The sequence below is a fragment of the Arvicola amphibius genome, chromosome 12, assembly GCF_903992535.2.
Source record: "Arvicola amphibius chromosome 12, mArvAmp1.2, whole genome shotgun sequence".
NCBI lineage: Eukaryota > Metazoa > Chordata > Mammalia > Rodentia > Cricetidae > Arvicola > Arvicola amphibius.
The window spans coordinates 24968876-24990256 of NC_052058.2; the positions used below are offsets into that span (position 1 = coordinate 24968876).

Consider the following 21381-nt stretch of genomic DNA (forward strand, 5'->3'; position numbering starts at 1 on the left):
CGATATTTCTGGCATCTTCAGAAAGCATCTGAAGAGCACAGCTGGAGACACAACTACATCTAAATTTCAAAACTCTGGTGTGAGGCCTCAAGGCCTCAACTATGTCCCTACTTTCTTTCACACTGGTCTACTACAACACAGTGGTTCTCAACCTTCCTAATGCTGTGACCCTTTAATACAGTTCCTCATGTTGAGTGACCCCTAACCATAAAATTATTTTGTTTCTACTTCATAAGTGTAACTTTCCTGGTACATTTTTAACTGTTATGAATAGTAATGTAAATATACGATCAGGCTATTAGCTGTGACCCCAAAGGGGTCACAACATATAGGGTTGGGACCCCTGCACTAATACACATACCACAGAAAAATTTAAATGAAGGAAGATGCAGATGAATCTTTCAAATTCTATACTGTCTCACTTAACAAATCAATATTTGTATTATAAAATTCCAATTTGGAACAACAGTCAACGAAGATAGCTGAGGACTTAATTTGGCTTTTAAAATGAACTAGACCAATGACTAGAAAGATGGCTCTATAGGTTAGAGCACTGGCTACTTTTCCAGAGGACTGAGGTTTGATCTCAGCACCCACATGGTGGCTCACAACTACCTATACCTGGAGTTCTAGGAAATCTGATCCTATTCTGGTCTCTTCAGGCACCTGGTACACACACAGTACATAGACAGACATACAAACAAAATACCCATACAAATTTTTTAAAAGTAGGGGTTTTGGGACCAGGACACAATAGGACATGGTCCAGCATTTAAGAGCATTTACTGATCTTTTAGAGGATCTGAGTTCAGTTCCCAGTATCCACATGGTAGCTCACAACAGTCTACACCTCTAGTTCCTAGGGATCCAATGCCCTCTTCTGATCTCCAAGGACAACCACATATGAACATGCTGTACATATGTACACACAAGCAACACTCACACAAATAAAATAAATCTTTAAAAAGTTAAAAAATTAACTAAACTACTTGAATTTCTTTAAGTAAAGGAAAAAGAAACTAAAGAAAAATTGTTTTAATTACAAGGGAACTTCATAACGTCTCTAAATTTACTTTCCTTCCTAACGCAAAGAATATAAAAGATAATTTTCTAAATAAATGTTAACTTAATTTCTGTTTCATTTTAGTAGGCCAAATAAACTGATTTTCTATATGCTGAGGCAGGAGGACTTTGAAGCCAGCCATGACTATACAGCAAGACTATATCAAAAAAGCTAAGTAAATGAGAAAGTATCAATGAATGACAGTGTGGGCATGAAGGTTTTTCCTTTACTCAGTTATGAGACAGACAATTAAATACTGAGGTAAAAAACATTTTTTACCATTTAATTCCTTATCTACTTCTGGAAGGAATAGGTATGTGCAGGCTCAGCTAACATGTAGACACATCTACACTGAGGAATGCAGAAGCGGTCTTACCTGATTTGTTGAAGTGATATGGGCATTTTAATCTGCTGATAATAATCCGGGTATTTTTTCTTTGAAGGCAAATGGAAAAAAGGTTCAGCTATTAGCTGCCCTTGGTTATTGCGACAGCTCCTGACTGTGTCATAAAGCTGATGAAAAGGATTTGAAACATCCATGAAGGAAGTAATACTCTCGGCTTCAGACTCTCCTTCTTCATAACGTGCAGCTGAGAAGACAAAAACATATTTACCAGGGAAATAAAGACAAAACGATCAACGTTTAATCTTAGTGATTCTTTTTTAAAAATATTTATTTATTATGTATACAATATTTTGTCTGTGTGTATGCCTGCATGCTAGAAGAGGGCATTACACAGATGGTTGTGAGCCACCATGTGGTTGCTGGGAATTGAACTCAGGACCTTTGGAAGAGCAGGCAATGCTCTTAACCTCTGAGCCATCTCTCCAGCCCCCTCTTAGTGATTCTTAAAAAGATTTTATGTGTATGAATATTTTGCCCCCATGTATGCATGGGTACCTGGGGCCCACAGGTCAGAAGAGGGCACTGGATCCTCTTGATTCGGAGTTACAGACAGAGTGAGCTGCCTTGTGGGTGCTGGGAATTGAACTTAGGTCATCTACAAAGCAATAAGTGCTCTTAACCACTGAGCCATCTCTGCAGGCCAGAACCAACACTTTAAAGCATGTTTTTTTTTTCTTTCCTTATAAATTAGGTCCTACACCATGGCTCAATTTGATGGAGAGAGCTCAGAAATCCTGTTTTAGTTCCTTGGGTGCTGGAATTATGGGTGGGCTCAATCATGTCCAGTACTTATTTATTTTTTGGATGAAGGTTTCACTACATAGACTTGGCTGGCCTCCAAGTTACATCTACCTCCCAAGTGTTAGGATTATAGGCATGTGCCACTATGTACAGCTTTGAAAATGATTTTACAAGATCTTTAATTTTCCTTAAAAATAATGTTAAATATGGCTACAGTAAGTACTAGAGAGATGGATCAATTAAGAATACTTGCTACTCTTCCAGACCTGAATTAATTTCCAAGAACCCTCAGGTGATAACAACCTTAACTGCAAAACTGCAGGTCATAAAACACCAGAACAAAGGAAATAATTTTTATAGAAATACAAAACACACGCTGCTCAATTCTCTAAAGGTTTAGTTACCTGCATGTATGTGTATAAGCTGTGTGTGCAGATGCCTGAAGAGGTTAGAAAAAAGCTTTGTTTTATAGCTAAGGTTGATCTTGAACTTCCTGACCATCTACACCCAGAGCACTGGAATTACAAAATATATTACCACAGTTGCTTTTATGAGGCACTGGGGAACAAAACCAGGGTTTCATGCATGTACAGCAAGTACTCTACCAACTAAGCTACATGCTTGGCCCTCATTAGGTTTTTAAACTTTATCTTTTTCATTACTAGTTGGTATCTTTCTTATACTATTATCAGAAAAATGCCCTGCATAATTCTGAAACATTCAAAACCTATTGAAATTTATTTTAAACCCTGTAGATAGTCAACTTTGATAAATGTGAACCTGGGATGAATGAATATATATATTTTAAGTGCAGAATGTATCTATCAAGCCTGCTACAGTAAGTTATATAGTGGGCACTAGAACATATCAGTGTTCCAATCCAAAGAACCTGTGAATGCTACCTGTGTCAGAAGAACAACTGTGCAGATGTGACAGTACTGACTTGAGTAGGTATTTAAAAGTTGTGGCAAGGATGCAGCCATGAAGGAGTCAAAGAAAGGAGGAATAACAAATACTGTGGCTGAAGAGCTATAGTTTAAAAATGGAAGAAGGAACCACCAGCCAAGGGATACAGGTAGCCTCGAAAAACCAGAAAAACCAAAGCATCTATTTTCCTGTAAAACATCGAAATAGAAGGCTGGCCTACTTACCCACCTTGACCTGAGACACTTGAGCTCTACCTTCTAAGAAACTAAACTTATGTTGCTCTAAGTCACTAAGTTGGCAGTAATTTGTTTCAACAATAGGAAACAAAGTAATAGAATCAAAGTGTGTTCAAGGTTGGGGATATAGCTCAGTGTTAGGGCTTTGTCTATCAGGAATGAGGCCCTGGGTTCAATCCCTTGTACCACCTGAAGGGAGTGGTGGGTATTGGCGCTTGGGACACAGTAAATGGATCCATGCCTAGCACCTCTTATTTGGCCAACTATGAAAGGGCCCATTAACTTCTAAAGACAGTATTTTCAAGTATCTTACAAAGCTCCATCGGTTTGTTTTTACACACTTGGTGTTCTTCTGTAACACCTTCCCAAGGAAACATATTTTTCATCACTATGACAGAACACTTTCATTTGTCAATATCTGTATTCGAGAGTTCACTTTATTATAAGTCAAGAAAGCTACAGTTCCTCTTTGGTTATTTCTTTTTGTTTACTACTTGCCTGATACATTTTCTTTAAGAAAAAGTGTTATTTTTATTTTATGTGTATGGGCACTCTGCATGCATTTAAGTACCATATGCATGCAGTGCATGTGGAAGCCAGAACAGGGTGTCAGATCCCTTGGAACTGGAATTACAAAGGGTCACGAGGCACCATATAGGTGCTGGTAATTGAACCCGTGTCCTCTGTAAGAGCCACCTCTCTAGCCTCTTGCCTGATTTATCTTTATTTACTCTCTTATGTTCGAGTTCTCTGTTTCTGTATTTATCCAGTTACGTCCATTAACACAAAGCAATTTACCTTTGACAATTTTACTTATCCAAGACTGTATCAAATGCAACAAAACATTTTTTTTTAAAAAAACTAATCAATTCCAAGAAAGATCAAAGTCAGTGCAATTTCCCTCAGCCAGAAGAACTACAATATAAGAATGCCTACCAGCTAAAGCAGCATCCTCTTCACTTTCCGAGCCATACTGAAGCGCCATGGTAATTGCTGATAGGCGACCTCCTTGGACTGCTCTTTTATTACTACAAAGAAAAATGAGCAATTAGAAGACAGACTGGTGTTACGATTTGTTCATCTTATGAAACAGGAACTGTTAAAATGTACTAATATCAAGAAAAAAATAAGTTCTATTAATTGTCTTCTTAGTTTATAACAGTCTTCATAATCAGTCTTAGCAAAGAAAAGTGAATTTTTGTTCTCAAAAAAGAAAAGTTGGGGCTGGAGAGATGGCTCAGCATTTAAGAACACTAGCTGGTCATCCAAAGAATCTGGGTTTGATACCTAATATCCAAAGGGCAGCTCCAGGCTGTCTGTCACTGCAGTGCCAGGAGATCTAACGCCCTCTTCTGGTCTCCACCGACACTGCACTCACATGGTGCATGGCCATACAAGCATGCAAACACCCACATAAATATGTGTGTGTGTGTGTATACACACACACACATACAAACCTTTACCAACAGACAGAAAGTGGTAGCAGAAAGCCTACAGTAAACTACCACAATTTGTTTTTCACTTAAGTGAAATATTACTCCATATTTTATAGAAAATAAAAATTTGGTTATTCTCTTCTAAGATACTCACTTCACAATAACAAATTTTATTATGAACACAATATTTATTTAGTATAAACAAGTGTTTAATACCACATTTTATTTGTAAGACTAAACACTACTTATTAAAGCTTAAGTGTTATCTGAGAGGTGAGGAAAGATCTATACAGAACCTTAACCTACTTGTGGTTACTTTCGTGACAGGCTCTTGCTATGAAACCTAGACTGGCCTTGAACTCACATCTTCCTGCCTCAGTTTACCAAGTGCTGAAATTCTGGGTATATGCCACTATGCCCAGCTCTTACCTCAATCTTCTTAAGTAAAGTACTTGATACACTCTCCTCAAAACCTAGAGTAATACTTTAAGATGGCCATGGGGCTAGCATGCCTATGTCACAGCATGAGTCGGCTCTCAGACTACAGCCTCTTACTCTCACCGGTAATACTTGCTAGTGGGGTTTCTTTCTTCACCAAGGCTGCTTTTACTGTGCGAAGGACCTGTCAGTCTGGCTGCAGCCAAATTTGATGCAGTCCTATCCAAAGATAAAATAAAAAAATAAAATAAAAAAACCCTCAGAGACTGAATAGCTAAAAATCGGAATGCTGGGCAAACAAAAAGGAGACAACTAATTCCTTCTAAGAAAAGTATAAAATATTTCTGAGAGTCTATTATACAGCAAGTTCTGTGTCAAGATTGGGGACATTGAAGAAAGGGACCAGGACTAGTGTTCATGGGCTTGTGGTTGCTGCAGAACCAGAAGAAACAAACATGAGAACCAGAAGAAAGCTTTGAAAGTAGTTACTCAATGTTTCTATTTCATTTAAGAGGAAATAGAATCACAGAACTAAGATATTTTCAAAGATATAGTCCTAATGAAGGACAAGCCAGAATGAGACCTGAATTGTTCTGACTAAACATCTTATTGCACACATAAATACACAGTATTACTATATATTCTCACACATAAACACACACACAAACACACACATCTTTTCAAATACTTTCTTTAGCTATAATGAAGCAGCTAAAAAAGCTTCTACGGTTTTCAGATTCATACATCAACTGTAAACTCATCTTATTTTCTACTACATTAATTTTACTAGCTAAAAATTCAGCAAACAGGCACAAGGATCTTAGATATCTTTAACATACCTTATTCGAAGACTTGATTTAGCCATTTCATGATGTTCAATTTCTGCCTTTTTCATATAAAATATTTTTTTAATCGAATTGGCATCCTAGCAAGATAAAATTACTTTGTTTAGAAAAAGACTCACAAGGTGGCTCAGTGGGTAGAGGTTCTTGCCACCAAGCCAGATGACCTGAATTCTATCCCTAAGACCCATATGGTGGACGGAGAGAAACAACTCTTCCAAGTTGTCCTCTTATCTCCACATGTTTAGGCCTACACACATCCGAAATAAACAAAGTAGTGGGATAACTCCCGACTCATGCACTGCTGGCTTTCCCGTCATTGTCACTTGGAGCAGACTTCTGCTCGCGAGCTACGAGCCTGCATCTCTAACACACTGCAGGAGCTCCCAGAGCACCTTCATGAGCTGTCACTGAGTATGACTTTAGAGGGCTGCTGCTATTTTATGATTTGGCAAGTAAGAGGCACATTGGATCTAATGGGAAAATACAATGAATTCTATTTATATAAAATGATCTGAAAATTCAAAAAAAATATAATTCTACAATTTGAAAGACCATGCACACAAATTTCAGATAAATAAATGCACTTGCTTAAATTAATAGCAAACTAACACATTAGATCTAAAGCTTCCTTTCTTGTAGTTCAGGATGACTGTTGAGAAACACATACTCATGCTCTTGGGTCATCTTTGTTTCCTAAGCACATACCTTGGTAATAAGCTTAAATCTATGTTAAACTTTAGTCCTAATCATCTCCAATTCTGCATCATAAAAACAAATGAATAAATAAAAACAACTTAGGTCAGGGAAAATAATTAAGACTAAAAACTTTTTTTTTTTTTTTTTTTGGTTTTTCGAGACAGGGTTTCTCTGTAGCTTTGGAGCCTGTCCTGGAACTCTTGTAGACCAGGCTGGCCTCGAACTCACAGAGTTCTCCCTGCCTCTGCCTCCAGAGTACTGTTCTTTCACAAACTAAGAATTCAAGTACTTCCTAATTCACTTCTGACTCTCTCTCTCTCTCTCTCTCTCTCTCTCTCTCTCTCTCTCTTTCTTTCTCTCTGTCTTTCTGGAGACAGGTTCTCTCTATGTAGCTCTGGCTGTTCTGGAATTCCTTAAGTAGACCAGAATGGCCTTGAACTCAGAGATTCCCCCTGCTTCTGCCTCTTGGGTACTAGGATTAAAGGTGTGCACCACTACACCTGGCTTCATTCAAACTTCTTAGCAATGCAAAAGAAAGTGGGCTGAGATGGGTAAATTGTAGAAATGGTTTTGCTACTCTCTTGACTGAGGAAGTCCTACAAAATTATACAAATCAAGAAGTTCAAAATTTCATGTTAATTTTAGGAACAATCATAAGGGGCTGGAGAGATGGTTCAGCAGTTAAGACCACTGTACATTTCCAGAGGACCTGGGTTTTTTTTTTTAATATTTATTTACTTATTATGTATACAATATTCTGTCTGTGTGTATGTGAGCCACCATGTGGTTGCCGGGGATTGAACTCAGGTCCTTTGGAAGAGCAGGCAATGCTCTTAACCGCTGAGCCATCTCTCCAGCCCCCAGAGGACCTGGGTTTTATTCCCAGCATCCATGTGGCAGTTCACGACAGTTTGTACCTCCAGTTCCAAAGATTCCAACACCCTCTTCTGGCCTCCCCTGTCACCAAAATGCACATGGTACAAAGACACACATGCAGGCAAAACACTCACACAAATAAAGTTAAAAAAAATTTTAAAAAAGAAAACAATGTTACAGATATTACCTCCCTTGCATAGCTCACTGGGATGGGGGTGAAGGGATATACCTGTGAAACTAGCCAGGCCATCACTAGTATAAATATCTGAGAGGCCACCAAGGAACTAAAAGATGTAACTTTAAAGAAGCACTATGTCTTGTAAGGCAGATACAGGTGGACCTCTATGAGTTAGTTCGAGGCCAGTCTGATCTACAAAGTGAGTTCCAGAACAGCTATAGTGGTTACACAGATGAACATTATCTCAAGAAAAGACAGGAAGGAAGGAGGGAGGGAGGGAGGAAGGAAGGAAGAAGCACTGAGTACAACCCCAACAGTGTGATGGTGGACCAAGCAGGTATGCCCAGGCCAAACATTGGGGCACAAGGTCAGTAACCCAAAAAATGAGTGCTGAATTTTTGCTGCTTGCACATGCTTAAGAACAAGAGAGTAATGCTGAATGAAGGGTTCAGATGTAGATTCTATGGTCACTGAACACATCTAGGTGAATAAAAGACCCAAAATGTGTCATTTACAGAGCATAGTTGTGGTGGGCCAGCTCATCCACGAGCTCTCATGCCACAATGAGATGATGTCACTGAAAAAGGACAAACTATTTCTAAGTCGAGTAGGCTGCACAGAAAAAAAAAAAAAGACACCCTAGAGAAAACTAAAACTTAAGGCACAGGAATAAACTCAGCATAAAATATGTGCAAATAAAAGCTAACTGTAATTACCAACAGCAATGTTGAGTATTTTGGCCAGCATTCAGAAAAATCTAATGATTTTCTTAGTAGAAGACTTTCTGAGCACCCTTTTCTAAATACCCAATGATATGTAGTACATCTCTGTGTAGCCCTGGCTGTCCTGGGGTTCACTTTGTAGACCAGGCTGGCCTTGAATTTACGGAGATCCACCTGCCTCTGTCTCCTGAGTGCTGGGATTAACAGCGCACACAACCACTGCCTGACCAATCAAAAACATCTCTACAACCAACTATTCATTATTAGAACCAGAAAGTTTCTAAGGGGCAATTGCAATCAGTTATTTAGTATTTCTACTACATTTCAAAGACTGCTTTTTGTATTTATGAAGTTTAAATGCAAGGACTAAACAGTTATTTAAAAACTGTATATTTAGATGAACAGGAGATTAAGAATCTAGGAATAAACCCTTTATCCATGGTTAACTGATTTTGAATAAGGATGCAACACAATTCAATGGAGAAAGAATCACTTTTAAAATAGTGTTGGGGGTAATGACCCATGTAAAAGAATACATCTGAATGTCTACTTAACATACACAAAAACTAATTCAACCTAGATTCAGGATCTAAAGGTAATACCTAAACTATAAAATTCTTAGAAGAAAAGATAGGTGTAAATATTTTTGAACTTGGATTAGGTTTAAGTGTTATGATGTCTAAAATATAAGCAAAAGAAAAAAGAGAAAGACAAACTAGAATTCTTCAAAATTAGTGAAACCATATCAAGATGAATTACTGTGAAGGGTGAAAAGACAAGAGAATGGGATAAAGTATTTTAAAACCTGAAGAGATGGCTCAGTGGTTAAGAGCACTGCCTACTCTTGAAAGGTCTTGAGTTCAGTTCCCAACAACGACAATGTGACTCACAACCACCTGTAATGAGATCTGGTGCCCTCTAGAAGAAGAGACCTGGCCAGTCATCTTCATCAGCTTAGACCATGAAACCCAATATGGACAAGTCCAATGGAACCGCCATATACAGACTGCCCATGCATGCTTCAGCATTGCTAGGGAATAAATTTCATTTTTTATAACCAACTGATAAGAATAGGACATCAACAATATATAACTATTAAAATGACAATGAAAAAATAAGTAACCAAATTTTAAAAATGGGCAAAGAATCAAAATAGGCATTTCTCAGCTGGGCGGTGGTGGCGCACGCCTTTAATCCCAGCACTCGGGAGGCAGAGGCAGGCGGATCTCTGAGTTTGAGGCCAGCCTGGTCTACAAGAGCTAGTTCCAGGACAGGCTCCTAAGCTACAGAGAAACCCTGTCTCGAAAAAACAAAAAAAAAAAAAAAAAAAAAAAATATGAAGTAGTAACAAAATAGGCATTTCTCAAAAGAGGACAATATCATACACAAAAGATCACTAAGTACATGAAGAGATATTCAATATGTTAAAGAAAAGCAAATCAAAACTATAATACGCTATGATACTCCCAAGTTTGCTGTAATAAAAATAAAATGAAAAGGATGTGTTTGGTGAGAATGTTGAAAAATAGCAGCATTTATATGCTGGTGATAATGTAATATAGACACGCTGCTCGGGAAACACTTTGCAAATTCTTCAGTAAGATAACTACACAGTTACTGTATGACCAAGCAACTACATTCCTAGGTATGTACCCAAGTATAGTGAAAATGTATATATGTGAATACTTCTAACAGTATATTTATAATAGCTAAAAATATAAATAACTAAAATGTCTAATAACTGATTTAAAGAAACATATGGTGCCATCTTTAGATGGAGATTATTTACACTTTGGGAAATTATAGGCAAATGAAAATGAGCACTAATTTACTGGCATAATGGCTACACAACTCTGTAATACTAAACCCCTAAGTTTTACATTTTAAATGGATGGAATTTATGGTTATAATAAACACTGGAACTAAGTTAGTGTCTACTATCATCAATGAAAATAGCAACAACAAAACACTAACCTTGAATACTTGAGAACCAGGCTCATTATATGTCTTGGCATTTTTTGCTAGAAGATCTATATCTTTGGCCATTGCATGAATAGTTTTGTAACTTCCATTCTATAGTAAACAACAAAATATAGCAAATTTTCTTAATTAAGAATTAGTCAATATAACCTTTAAAGAAAAAAGACTTGCCAAGCAGTAGTGGTGCATTCCTTTAATCCCAGAACTCAGAGGCAGGCTGATCTCTTGTGAGTTCAAGGCCATCCCGATCTACAGATCAATTTCCAGAACAGGTTACACAGAGAAAATAAGAAAGAAAAAAAGAAAAAAGAAAAAAAGAAAAGAAAAAGAAAAAAACCATTTTTTGTTTGTTTAGTTTTTCGAGACAGGTTTCTCTGTAGCTTTGGAGCCTGTCCTGGAACTTGCTCTTGTAGTTACTACAGTCCAAAATGTCACTGGGAAGTTTAATTGTAAATAATACCTAAAATTATCTTCCCTTTTATAGATTATTACTAGTACCTATTTATAAGTACAAACCAGAATCTATACTATTTTCATAAATAACTTACAATTTTTTTAAAAAAATCAAGTGAAGTTTATTTTATGAAGTTTATTTAGGCTTTATTTAATAAAAACAGTTTACCATGCACCAAACACTAAGTGCTATGTGAATATTCATTCATTAAAGTAAACTTAATAATGTAAAGTAACACTTCCTCTATTTACCAGATACTGAGGTAAAGTATAAAATCAGTTCTACTTGTGCCTAAGCTATTACACATAAAAGTGACCCAAAATAATGCAAGGATACTCATACAGCTGCTTCAAATACTGAGGAAAGGAACACACATACCAGGTAAAGGCACATGACTGATGGCTAGTACACAGAAATAAACAGGGTAAGTTCTGAAGCAAAGAGAAAGCAAATAAAGTATAGTGGAGGTGAGAAATGGTAAAGCTGAAGCACAGACTGTGCAGACAGAGAAAAGACAAATAAAGGAGAATTGGGATAGCCAGGCTAAGGAAAACAGTTGGTGAGCAAAGCAACATCTGAACATCCATCTTATTTGGAAGGCCTCTCATAGGTGGGAGGGGGCCATGAGACTGAACATTGGTTGCTTTTCCAACAGCTTAGCAGCAAGGCCAAGGAAAATCTCCATGTGTCAGCTAATTCACAATTTAGATCTTGAATGACTAAAGTCAAGGATGGCAGGATTCCTCCCTGACTTCTGTGAAGTAAGAGTCTAGCAGCAGACCAGAAAGCAACCACGGCTCCTGGTAACAAACAGTAGGAATAAGACTAGTACCACAGAGAGGCTGTACACAATCTCAACTGTTTCACCACAACTCTTGAGTTCTGTCTGTTTTCCAGAGAGCATTTTCCTTGGGAAGAAAAAGGAACACACACACCAGGTAAAGGGCACATGGACAAGCACCTATTTTCATTAACCTTACAGTCAACTATTATTGTAAGTAACTTTCATTCTAATATATCAAAGTGATTTAGAAGAGTGTAAAAATAAACAAAGCTTTTATTGTCAATGTGCTTTTCATAATCAGAAATGTCTATAACCAATCCCACTTATTTAGCTACTCATTCATTCATTCATTCATTCACTGACAAGAGATTGAACCTAGGACCTTGAACCTAAGCTACACTCGTCTCCTAAAATACAATAAAAAACCCCACAATTAGAAGAAAGAAATATCTACTATGTTACTTTCTAAAATCTCCTAAGTATGCAAGCTGATCTGCACATGATTACAGATGTTCACCTTCATACCTGTATCCTCTGAGCAATGGTCTTGAGATCTATAGGCTCCTTAATTATTGCATAATAGTCTGGATATTGCTGGAAGACAAAAACAGGTACAGTCAATAATCTGAAGCTCTCAGAAGGTAAGTCTATTCTTCAACCAGAAAACTGAGAAATTTTATGAAATCCATGGTGAAAGCATATTGAAAAAGAATTGTTTTTTCTTTCTTTTCTCTTTTTCAAGGAATGAGACAGGGTTGTTGGAGAAGGCTTGGCCCATTAGCTCTAGCTTCTTATTGGCTAACTCTTATATTTATTTAACCCATTTCTATTAATCTGTATATCATCACGTGGCTGTGGTTTACCAGGTAAATTTCCCAGTGTTTATCTCCAGTGGCTCCATGGCTTCTCTCTAACTCCACCTTCCTCTTCCCATGCTATAGGCCAAGCCAGTTTCTTTATTCATTAACCAAGAAAAGCAACACATAGACATAAGGACCTTCCACACCAGAGGGTGTCACTGAAAAATTCAGGGTAGCCTCAAACTCTTAAAATCTTTCTGCCTCAACTTCCCATTTGGTTGGAATATTAGGACCACACGACCAGACCCAGTTCTTTTAAGTTTCGGATGGACTCAAGCTTTTCATATTTGCAACACACCATTGGCATACACAATATTCATGTTGAACAACCATGAGATTTGAATTTGAACTCTTCCTACTTCCCTCCAAGTATTTTAAAGACATTTAAGATTTTGTAGCATAGGTGAGATACACCTGTAGTATTTATCTAATCTGAGCTCATCTCAAGAAACAGGCACACTAAGGAATGTCCTTGTAGCTTTTATGATGCTTCTCATGCTCACTACTCTCAGGCTCTTCTATAAGTTTTATTTCTTGAAATAAATAATTGAAGTTGATCAAAATCCAAAAGTAGTTTTGCTCTTTTTATAAGTTTTTATAACACTTCTGAAATTAAGATATAATTACTCAGAGACTGATGCAGGAAGATTTGTTTGTGACAAGTCTAGGTAATATAGTGAAACTTTATACCAAAGTAACAAAAATAAGTAATATTTAATCTAAATAGTAAGGCTAAATATTAAATTATATTATTATGCAGCATAGTAACAAAACCAAAAAGAGCACATGAGTTTGGGACCAACTCAATCAACACAACCAGAAAATCTGCTCCATCCCCACTCCCCCCTCACACCAATAATTTTTTTTTTTTAAAGCCAACCTTTGGAGGCTGGATAGATGGCTCCAAACTTAAGAGCACTTGATGCTCTTGCAGAGAACCTAGATTTGATTCCCAGTACCCACATAGTGGCTCCAAACCATCTCTAACTCCAGTTCAGAGGATCTAACACATTCTCCTCACTTCCACAGTCACTAGGTACACAAGGCATATAGACAGACACAGAGGCAAAATGCTTCTACTCATATTAAATTAAAAAAAAAAAGCCATCTTCCAGTCAAGTAAAATTACAGATTATGCTTTCTGTTGAGGCCATGAAGAATATCACTTGGCTACCTTTAGTGATGTGGAATTCCCCTCCATATGCTGTGAATATGCTTTATTACCATTGGTTAAAAAAGAAGTTGCTTTGGTCTATGGCAGGATAGAATATAGCTAGGCTGGAAGAAATATATAGAGAGAGTAGGTGGAGTCAGAGAGATGCCATGCCATGTAGCTGCTGAAGGAGAAAGATGCTGGAACCTTACTGGTAAGCCACAATCTCGAGGTGATAAGCAGATTAATAGAAATGGGTTAATTTAAGATGTAAGAGTTAGGGCTGGAGAGATGGCTCAGCGGTTAAGAGCACTGACTGCTCTTCCAGGGTTCCTGAGTTCAATTCCCAGCAACCACATGGTGGCTCACAACCATCTGTAATGAGATCTGGTGCCCTCTTCTGGCCTATAGGCAGGATACTGTATAAATAAATCTTAAAAAAATACAAAAAATTAAAAAATTTAATGTTAAAAAAAGATGTAAGAGTTACTTAATAAGAAGCCTGAGCTAATAGGCCAAACAGTGTTGTAACTAATATAGTTTGTGTGTGATTATTTGGGTCTAAGGGGCTGGAAAACCAACGTGCAGGCTCCATTACAAATGGAGCCAAACGTGGAGAACTACATCCACATAAAACCTGAGAGAGCGTGGGAAGGAATTCTAGACACAAAAGAACAGGGTTAAGCATGGCTTCTTGGTAGCAACATTTTCTTGGGTGGGCTCTGTTTGCTGGAGGCAAGCAGAGGTACAGCTCCTTTAAAAGAAGGCTTCTTGACTCAGCATTAGTAGCAAAAAATGCATGGCTTCTTTAACAGACAGATTCCTGGTTCTTGCTGAAAGCATTAACTCTGGCTTTTTCGGGTGGTCCTGCACTTAAATGTGGTTTCCAAGCAGCATGTCATAAATTGCTTAAAGGCGACATAGACCCACTATGTCCCTGGAGCTAGGATGGTGAGCATGATTCGCAGAGGCTGCAAACATACAGCCAACATGCTGGACTAGGTGGAGACAACAAGCAAAGCCACTGTGTCAATCCTAGCCATGTCCGCTTAGCATTTCTTTCTTTCGTTTTTTAAGCCTCCCACCCCCACCCCAGACAGGATTTCTCTGTAGCTTTGGAGCCTGTCCTGGAACTAGCTCTTGTAGACCAGGCTGGCCTCGAACTCACAGAGATCTGCCTGCCTCTGACTCCCGATTGCTGGGATTAAAGGTGTGAGCCCCCACTTAGTTATTTCAAAAGAAAAAAAAATGCTCCTGGTCAGAAAAGGATTTCTGATACACAATAGGACAGATTCAGACTTAAATTCAGATTCAGATTCAGAGGCCTGGTGGTGGTGGTGTACATTTTTAATCCCAACACTAGGAAGGCAGAGGCAGGCAGACCTCTGTGAGTTCGAGGCCAGCCTGGTCTACAAGAGCTAGTTCCAGGACAGGCTCCAAAGCTACAGAAAAACCCTGTCTTGAAAAACAAAAACAAAACCCTCTAAACAAGACATAGTGTATTTTAAAAATGTACGTAGGCTTAGGAGAGAGAAGAAAAAGAGTATAGACAGTTATAAAAAGAAGTAAAGTTTTTTTAAAGAGACAGTAAAAGTAATATAAAAGAGTACATTCATAGATAAAAGGAATAAAAATACTAAAAGGTAACAGAATAAAAATAAGCCACATAAAGATGGAAAATACAGAGTCTGAATTATGCATATTATTGCGTTTTCTTTGAATTTTTTGATGGCAGAGAGACATTTGATTCTGGGAGCTGCTAAATTAAACCAACGTAAAGATATCATGACTTCAAAATTTGAGTCTAAGGATGTTACTTTGGAAAAGAGGTTCTACTTTTGTTTCCACAGAAGAACCTGTGGATTCCTTCCAGGCTAATGTGGTTTGATGGAACAAGACCCCCTGAAAGGTCTCTGTGAACCCTAAAAATACTTCACCCAACAAACAGGAGGAAGTGGTTTGGAGAAAACAATGCTCAAATTCCCAAAATGGTTGTTTATAAATGTTTGTTTTCCCTTTTCCTGTAAGCAGCCAGAGGTGACCTGTGAAGATGGTTCATTACTCTCTTGACCCAGAAAACCCTACAAAATCATGCAACTCGAGAGGATAAACCTTCGAGTTCACTTTAAGAATACTTGTGACAGGGTCCAGGCCATCAAGGGTATGCAAATTCGAAAATCCACCAAGCACCTAAAAGATGTCACTTTGAAGAAGCAGTGTGTGCCATTCTGATGGTACAGGGGTGGAGTTGGTAGGTAGGTGCGCCCAGGCCAAACAGTGGGGCTGGACACAGGGTCAGTGGTCAAAAAAGAGTGCGGAATTTTTGCTGCACATGCTAAAAAATGCAGAGCAATGCTGAACTTCAGGGTTTAGATATAGACTCTCTAGTCATTGAACACATCCAGGTAACAAAGCACCTATGATGTGCTGACGAACTTACAGAGCTCATGGCCAGATTAACCTATTTATGAGCTCCTCCTGCCACATCAAGATGATCCTCACTGAAAAGGAACAGACTGTTCCAAAGCCAGAAAAGGAGGCTGCACAGAAGAAAAAGATATCCCAGAAGAAACTGAAGAAACAAAAACTTATGTCACGGGAACAAATTCAGCATAAAATAAATGCAGACAAAAGTAAAAACAAACAAACAAACAAATAAATGTATGCTTGTTTTCATTTAAAGAGAGATATAATAAAGAGATGAAAACTGATTGGTATGGAACTTAGTCTACTGATACAAATATAAGGTCAGTTTTGTTATATGTATATTTCTACCCTTGTTTAGGGTGTTGTTTATACAGCTCATTTAAACAGGTAATATGTTAAAATTATGGACTAATAGTTATCTATAATAGTCAAACAGTAGTCTTGTTAGTAAGGTTTTCTACAGAGATATATTTCAGTTAGATAATCTTCAACACTTCAAAGACCTACTGATATGGCATTTAAAATGTTTTAAGAACCTAAGACTTTTCTCGACAGTGAGACACGTTTGCTCTGGCAGCACCAATTACTTCAAGAGGATGATGGGCATCGAAGAGTTTGGAAGCCATTTGGGCAAGAAAACTGCTCTTGCCTGTACTGCTTAAAGGTATGCTTGACATGCAGGACCCACAGAAAAATGACTGACAAACTTGCCTAAAGATGAGACGGTCCTTCGGGGTTCCTGCTTCATGAAAGAGTCTGCCAGATATTCTGCAGGACACAGAAGAAAGTGACTGACAAATTGCCAAATATAGGCGAAACAGTCTTTCAAATTTTCTGCTTCATGGAAAAGTCTGCCAGATACTATGGGCCTGTAGGTTGAAGATGGATGCCCCAACATTACAGAAGAACTTTGGGTGACTATCCAGGCAACAAGATGTCTCAGTCAATTCTAGAGTTTTAAAAGTTGCTTATAATGCACTCCCTGTTTACTTAGGTAATATATCTCTCTGGGGTCTTTGAAGAGTTGAAGACAGTTATAGTCTTCCTTAGTTATGATAAAAGATATTTGTTTTGTTATATGTAATTTTACTTTGTTAAAGTTAAAACCTTCCTTTTTATTTAGAATGAAAAGGGGAGATGATGTGGGATTCCCCTCCATATACTGTGAATATGCTTTATTACCACTGGTTAATAAAGAAGCTGTTCTGGTCTATGGCAGGGCAGAATATAGCCAGACTGGAAGAGATATAGAGAGAGAATAGACAAAGTCATAGAGATGTCATGTAGCTGCCAAAGGAGAATGATGCTGGAACCTTACCGGTAGGCCACAACCTCATGGTAATACACAGATTAATAGAAATGGGTTAAGATGTAAGAGTTACTTAATAAGAATCTTGAGGTAAACTGTGCAGTGGTCGCATACTCCTTTAATCCCAGCACTCAGGAGACAGAGGCAGGTGGATATCTGTGAGTTCGAGGCCAGCCTGCAAACAGCATTGTAATTAATATCATTTCTGTGTGATTATTTGGAGCTGGGCGGCTGAAAAACCAATCTGTAGTCCCCATCTATATTACTTAACCTGCAGCACTTAACCTTTAATCTTATTTTACTTATTAGTGTCTAATAAAATTCTTAAAGTACTTAAATATTTTAATTCATTTATCATTGATCATATCTCTTACCACTTTGGAAGGCAGTTTCTGAAAAAGTTCACTGATGAGCCGTCCTGATGGATTTGTGGCTACAACTATGGCTTCAAGAAGCTGTTCTAGGACCTCCTTTAGGTAACCTGGAGAAGGCTAGAGGGCAAAGAGGGACAGGGAGAGAAACAAATCCATACATAAGTGCCAAATAGAAAGCAATTTTTAAGATTATGAAGCTAATTCTAAAGAGCAACTACTGCGCAGGATTTATCCTAAGTTCAAGTTTCAAGAGTACATTAGAAATGCTCTAGTGTAGGCACAAGCTTGTGCCTAAGAAGGACTAAGTGAACTTGTTAAGTTCGTTGTAATATTTCTGTAATTAACTCTCCTGGATAAGGTCCTATAATGAATCTTAAATTTGTAATAAACATTGTAAAATAAAAGTAACATATATGTGAATGTGGAAATTCATATCCTTAAAACTAGAGAAAACATGCCCCACAATAAAACTTGACTACTCTGTTCCTCATAGCTCCTCAAATTAAGTAAAAATCTATTGGACCTTCCTTGTTACCTAGTCTCTCTGGGTCTGTGAATTGTAGCATGGTTATCTTTTGCAGTCCGGGGATATGTGTGTGTGTGTGGGGGGGGGGGTGACACACATGGTTCTCCCTGAGAAGGGGACAGAGACGAGATCTTATGGGTAAACTGGGGGCTGGTGGAGATGGGAACATGAGGGATTGAATTGAGGGGAGGATGAAGAGGGAGAGTACTGAGAGACGACATAAAAGGGGGGAAATTTCAGGGTCAAATACAGTCCTGGTGCAAGAGAAACTCCCAGGAATCTACAAGGATGATCCCAGCTAAGATTCCTAGCAACAGTGGATACATAGCTTGAACTGGTCATCTCCTGTGACCAGGCAAGACTTCCAGTGGAGGGATTGGGACACCAACCAGCCACACAATCTTTCACCTGCAGTGTCCTGCCTATGGGATGTGCTGGGCTAAGGGTGGCAGATTGCTGGAGTGGTCAACCAATGACTGGTCCAGCCTGAGACCCATGCCGTAAAAGTGAGCCCACCCCCGACACCGCCTAGAGTGCTAGGACCCAGAGGTTGGATGACCCAGAGACCTAGGATAGAACCAACCACGACTGGAGAAAAGAAAAAAGTCAACATATGATGCCTAACTATATTTTGCTATACTCATAGACTGACTCAGAGAGCCTCCATCCAGTAACTTATGGAAAACAGATGCAGAGACCCACAGTCAAACATTAGGCTGAGTTCAGAGAATCCTGATGAAGAGGGGGAAGAAGGATTGTATGAGCCAGAAGGTTCAAGGATATCACAAAAAACCCCACAGAAACATCTAACCTGGGCTCATAGGAGCTCAGAGTCTGAACCAACAATCAGGGAGCCTGTATGGGACCTAGGCCCTCTACAGTTGTGTAACTTGGTCTACTTATGGGACTCAGGGGCTGTCCCTAAGGCTTTGGCTAGCTTTTGGAAACCTATTCCTCATACTGGGTTGCCTTGCTCAGTCTTAATACAAGGGGAAATGCTTAGTCTTACAGAAACTTGATATGCCACGCTTTGTTGATGCCCATGGGAGGCCTGTCTCTGTCTGAACAGAAACAGAGGAGGAGTAAGTAAAATAAATAAAATAATTTATATTCTAATTAAAATTTTGTAGCAGAGCAAAATAAAACAATTTTACCTTAACTAAAAACTAGGAGCTAAAAAATGCTTTCCCCTTTCAAAAAAAAAATCTTATAGATATATATTTTTAAAAAAGCCCAGGATTTTCAACAAATATGAACATGCAAGATTTCTCCATTTCCTAGGCCAGACAGCAGTGGTGGTACATGCCTTTAACTCCAACACTCAGGAGGCAGAGGCAGGCATATCTGTGTGAGTTCAAGGCCAGTTTGTTCTACAGAACAAGTTCCAGGACAGGCTCCAAAGCTACATAGAAAAACCTTGTCTCAAAAGACAAACAAAAATATTTCTGTTTCTTATCATTTATGCAAATGAAAAAAAGACAGGCAAGTCCTTTGTTAAGATGAGTTTCAGCAGGAAAGGTCAAGAGATGAAAGAGGGTAATAGGGAACCAAAAAACCCAAAATGCATTGTTTACATGTATGAAAGTATCAGAAATAAAAAAATTTAAAAGGCCAAGTTCTAAATTTTACTTTCTGGCTAGAGCTATAGAAATGCTGGGGCTTCAGCAAGCCACATTCTGTTAATTAATTCTTTATTTGCCTTCTTGGGTACTTGGAACACAACGGGTACACAGACAAACACGTAGGCAAACACCTACACACATAATTTCTTAAAATTTTTTCAGCCACGGCCGGACGGTGGTGGCGTACGCCTTTAATCCCAGCACTCGGGAGGCAGAGGCAGGCGGATCTCTGTGAGTTCGAGACCAGCCTGGTCTACAAGAGCTAGTTCCAGGACAGGCTCCAAAGCCACAGAGAAACCCTGTCTCGAAAAACCAAAAAATTTTCAGCCAGGCAGTGGTGGCATACACTTTTAATCCTAGCACTTGGGAGGCAGAGGTAGGTGGATCTCTGTGAGTTCAAGGGCAGCCTGGTCTTACAGAGCGAGTTCCAGCACAGCCAAGGCTGTTACACAGAGAAACCCTATCTTGAAAAACCAAACCAAACCAACCAAACAAACAAATAAGAAAACAAGTAAAAATTTATTTCTAGGGGCTGGAGAGATGGCACAGTAGTTAAGAGGACTAGCTGTTCTTCCAGAGGACATGGGTTCCCAGCAGCCACATGACAGCTCACAACTACCTTTAACTCCAATTCCAGGAGATCTGACACCCTCTCAGAGACAAACATGCAGGCAAAATATCAAAGTACAAAAAATAAAAATAAGTAATTTAAAAAATAAAAGAAAAAAACTATTTCTAAGTACAGGTAAGAGCAACTGTAAAATTTCTGAGTTCAGAACACACGTGGCATGCCCTAAGATCAAACAGTAAATAGTGAGCTATTAAAATATTCCTGGCAGCTGCTTACAGAGAGTTTTAACAGGCATCACTATTAAGCCTGTTTAATTCCTTTAAAGATACTGACAAAATACCTGGCAAGTACAATTTTTCTTAAATTTTGTCTTTTCTCCCTCACCCTCTTTTCCAAATACTGGCCAAAAGACTAAGCATCTCTCCTAGACACTTTGGCCGTTCTCACTCTTCTCTGAAGCTCCTCTCCCTTTATGCCATGCAGCCACTTGTCAACCTCCCTGCAAAATGAATGACTTTCTTTCTTCTCTTCCACCTACCTCCTCCCAGTAGCTGCCAAGATCTCCAGCTTGTTGTTTCTCCTCTCCAGTTCTAACTGTCCTCTAGCTTGAGAAAATAAGGCATTCCTAACTAAGGCGATTCACCCAGCTCTTCCAAACTTTAATCACAACACTACCTACACTTAACCACTATTTTAATCTAGCAATACTGAATTGAACTAGCCCTTGATAATATCATGATTTTTAAAACTGAGCAGG

The 21381-nt window shown here is 38.5% G+C and overlaps 1 protein-coding gene and 1 pseudogene across 37 annotated transcripts in view; one reads left to right on the forward strand and one right to left on the reverse strand.

The window, feature by feature from the left end:
• Positions 1 to 21381, reverse strand: part of Pbrm1 (polybromo 1) — a 100217-nt gene that overhangs the window by 64594 nt on the left and 14242 nt on the right. For 32 of the 37 annotated variants that reach the window (XM_038348934.1, XM_038348929.1, XM_038348951.2 and 29 more), the window contains 7 exons: positions 17906 to 18022; positions 12308 to 12376; positions 10539 to 10637; positions 6087 to 6172; positions 5371 to 5466; positions 4310 to 4401; positions 1440 to 1653 (listed from right to left, as the gene is read on the reverse strand). In XM_038348934.1, coding sequence (XP_038204862.1) covers positions 1440 to 1653; positions 4310 to 4401; positions 5371 to 5466; positions 6087 to 6172; positions 10539 to 10637; positions 12308 to 12376; positions 17906 to 18022 — 773 coding nt within the window. The remainder of the gene's footprint in view (positions 1 to 1439; positions 1654 to 4309; positions 4402 to 5370; positions 5467 to 6086; positions 6173 to 10538; positions 10638 to 12307; positions 12377 to 17905; positions 18023 to 21381) is intronic. The other 5 variants (XM_038348954.2, XM_038348944.2, XM_038348953.2 and 2 more) reach the window with 1 other exon arrangement.
• Positions 15861 to 16896, forward strand: LOC119827643 (annotated as a pseudogene).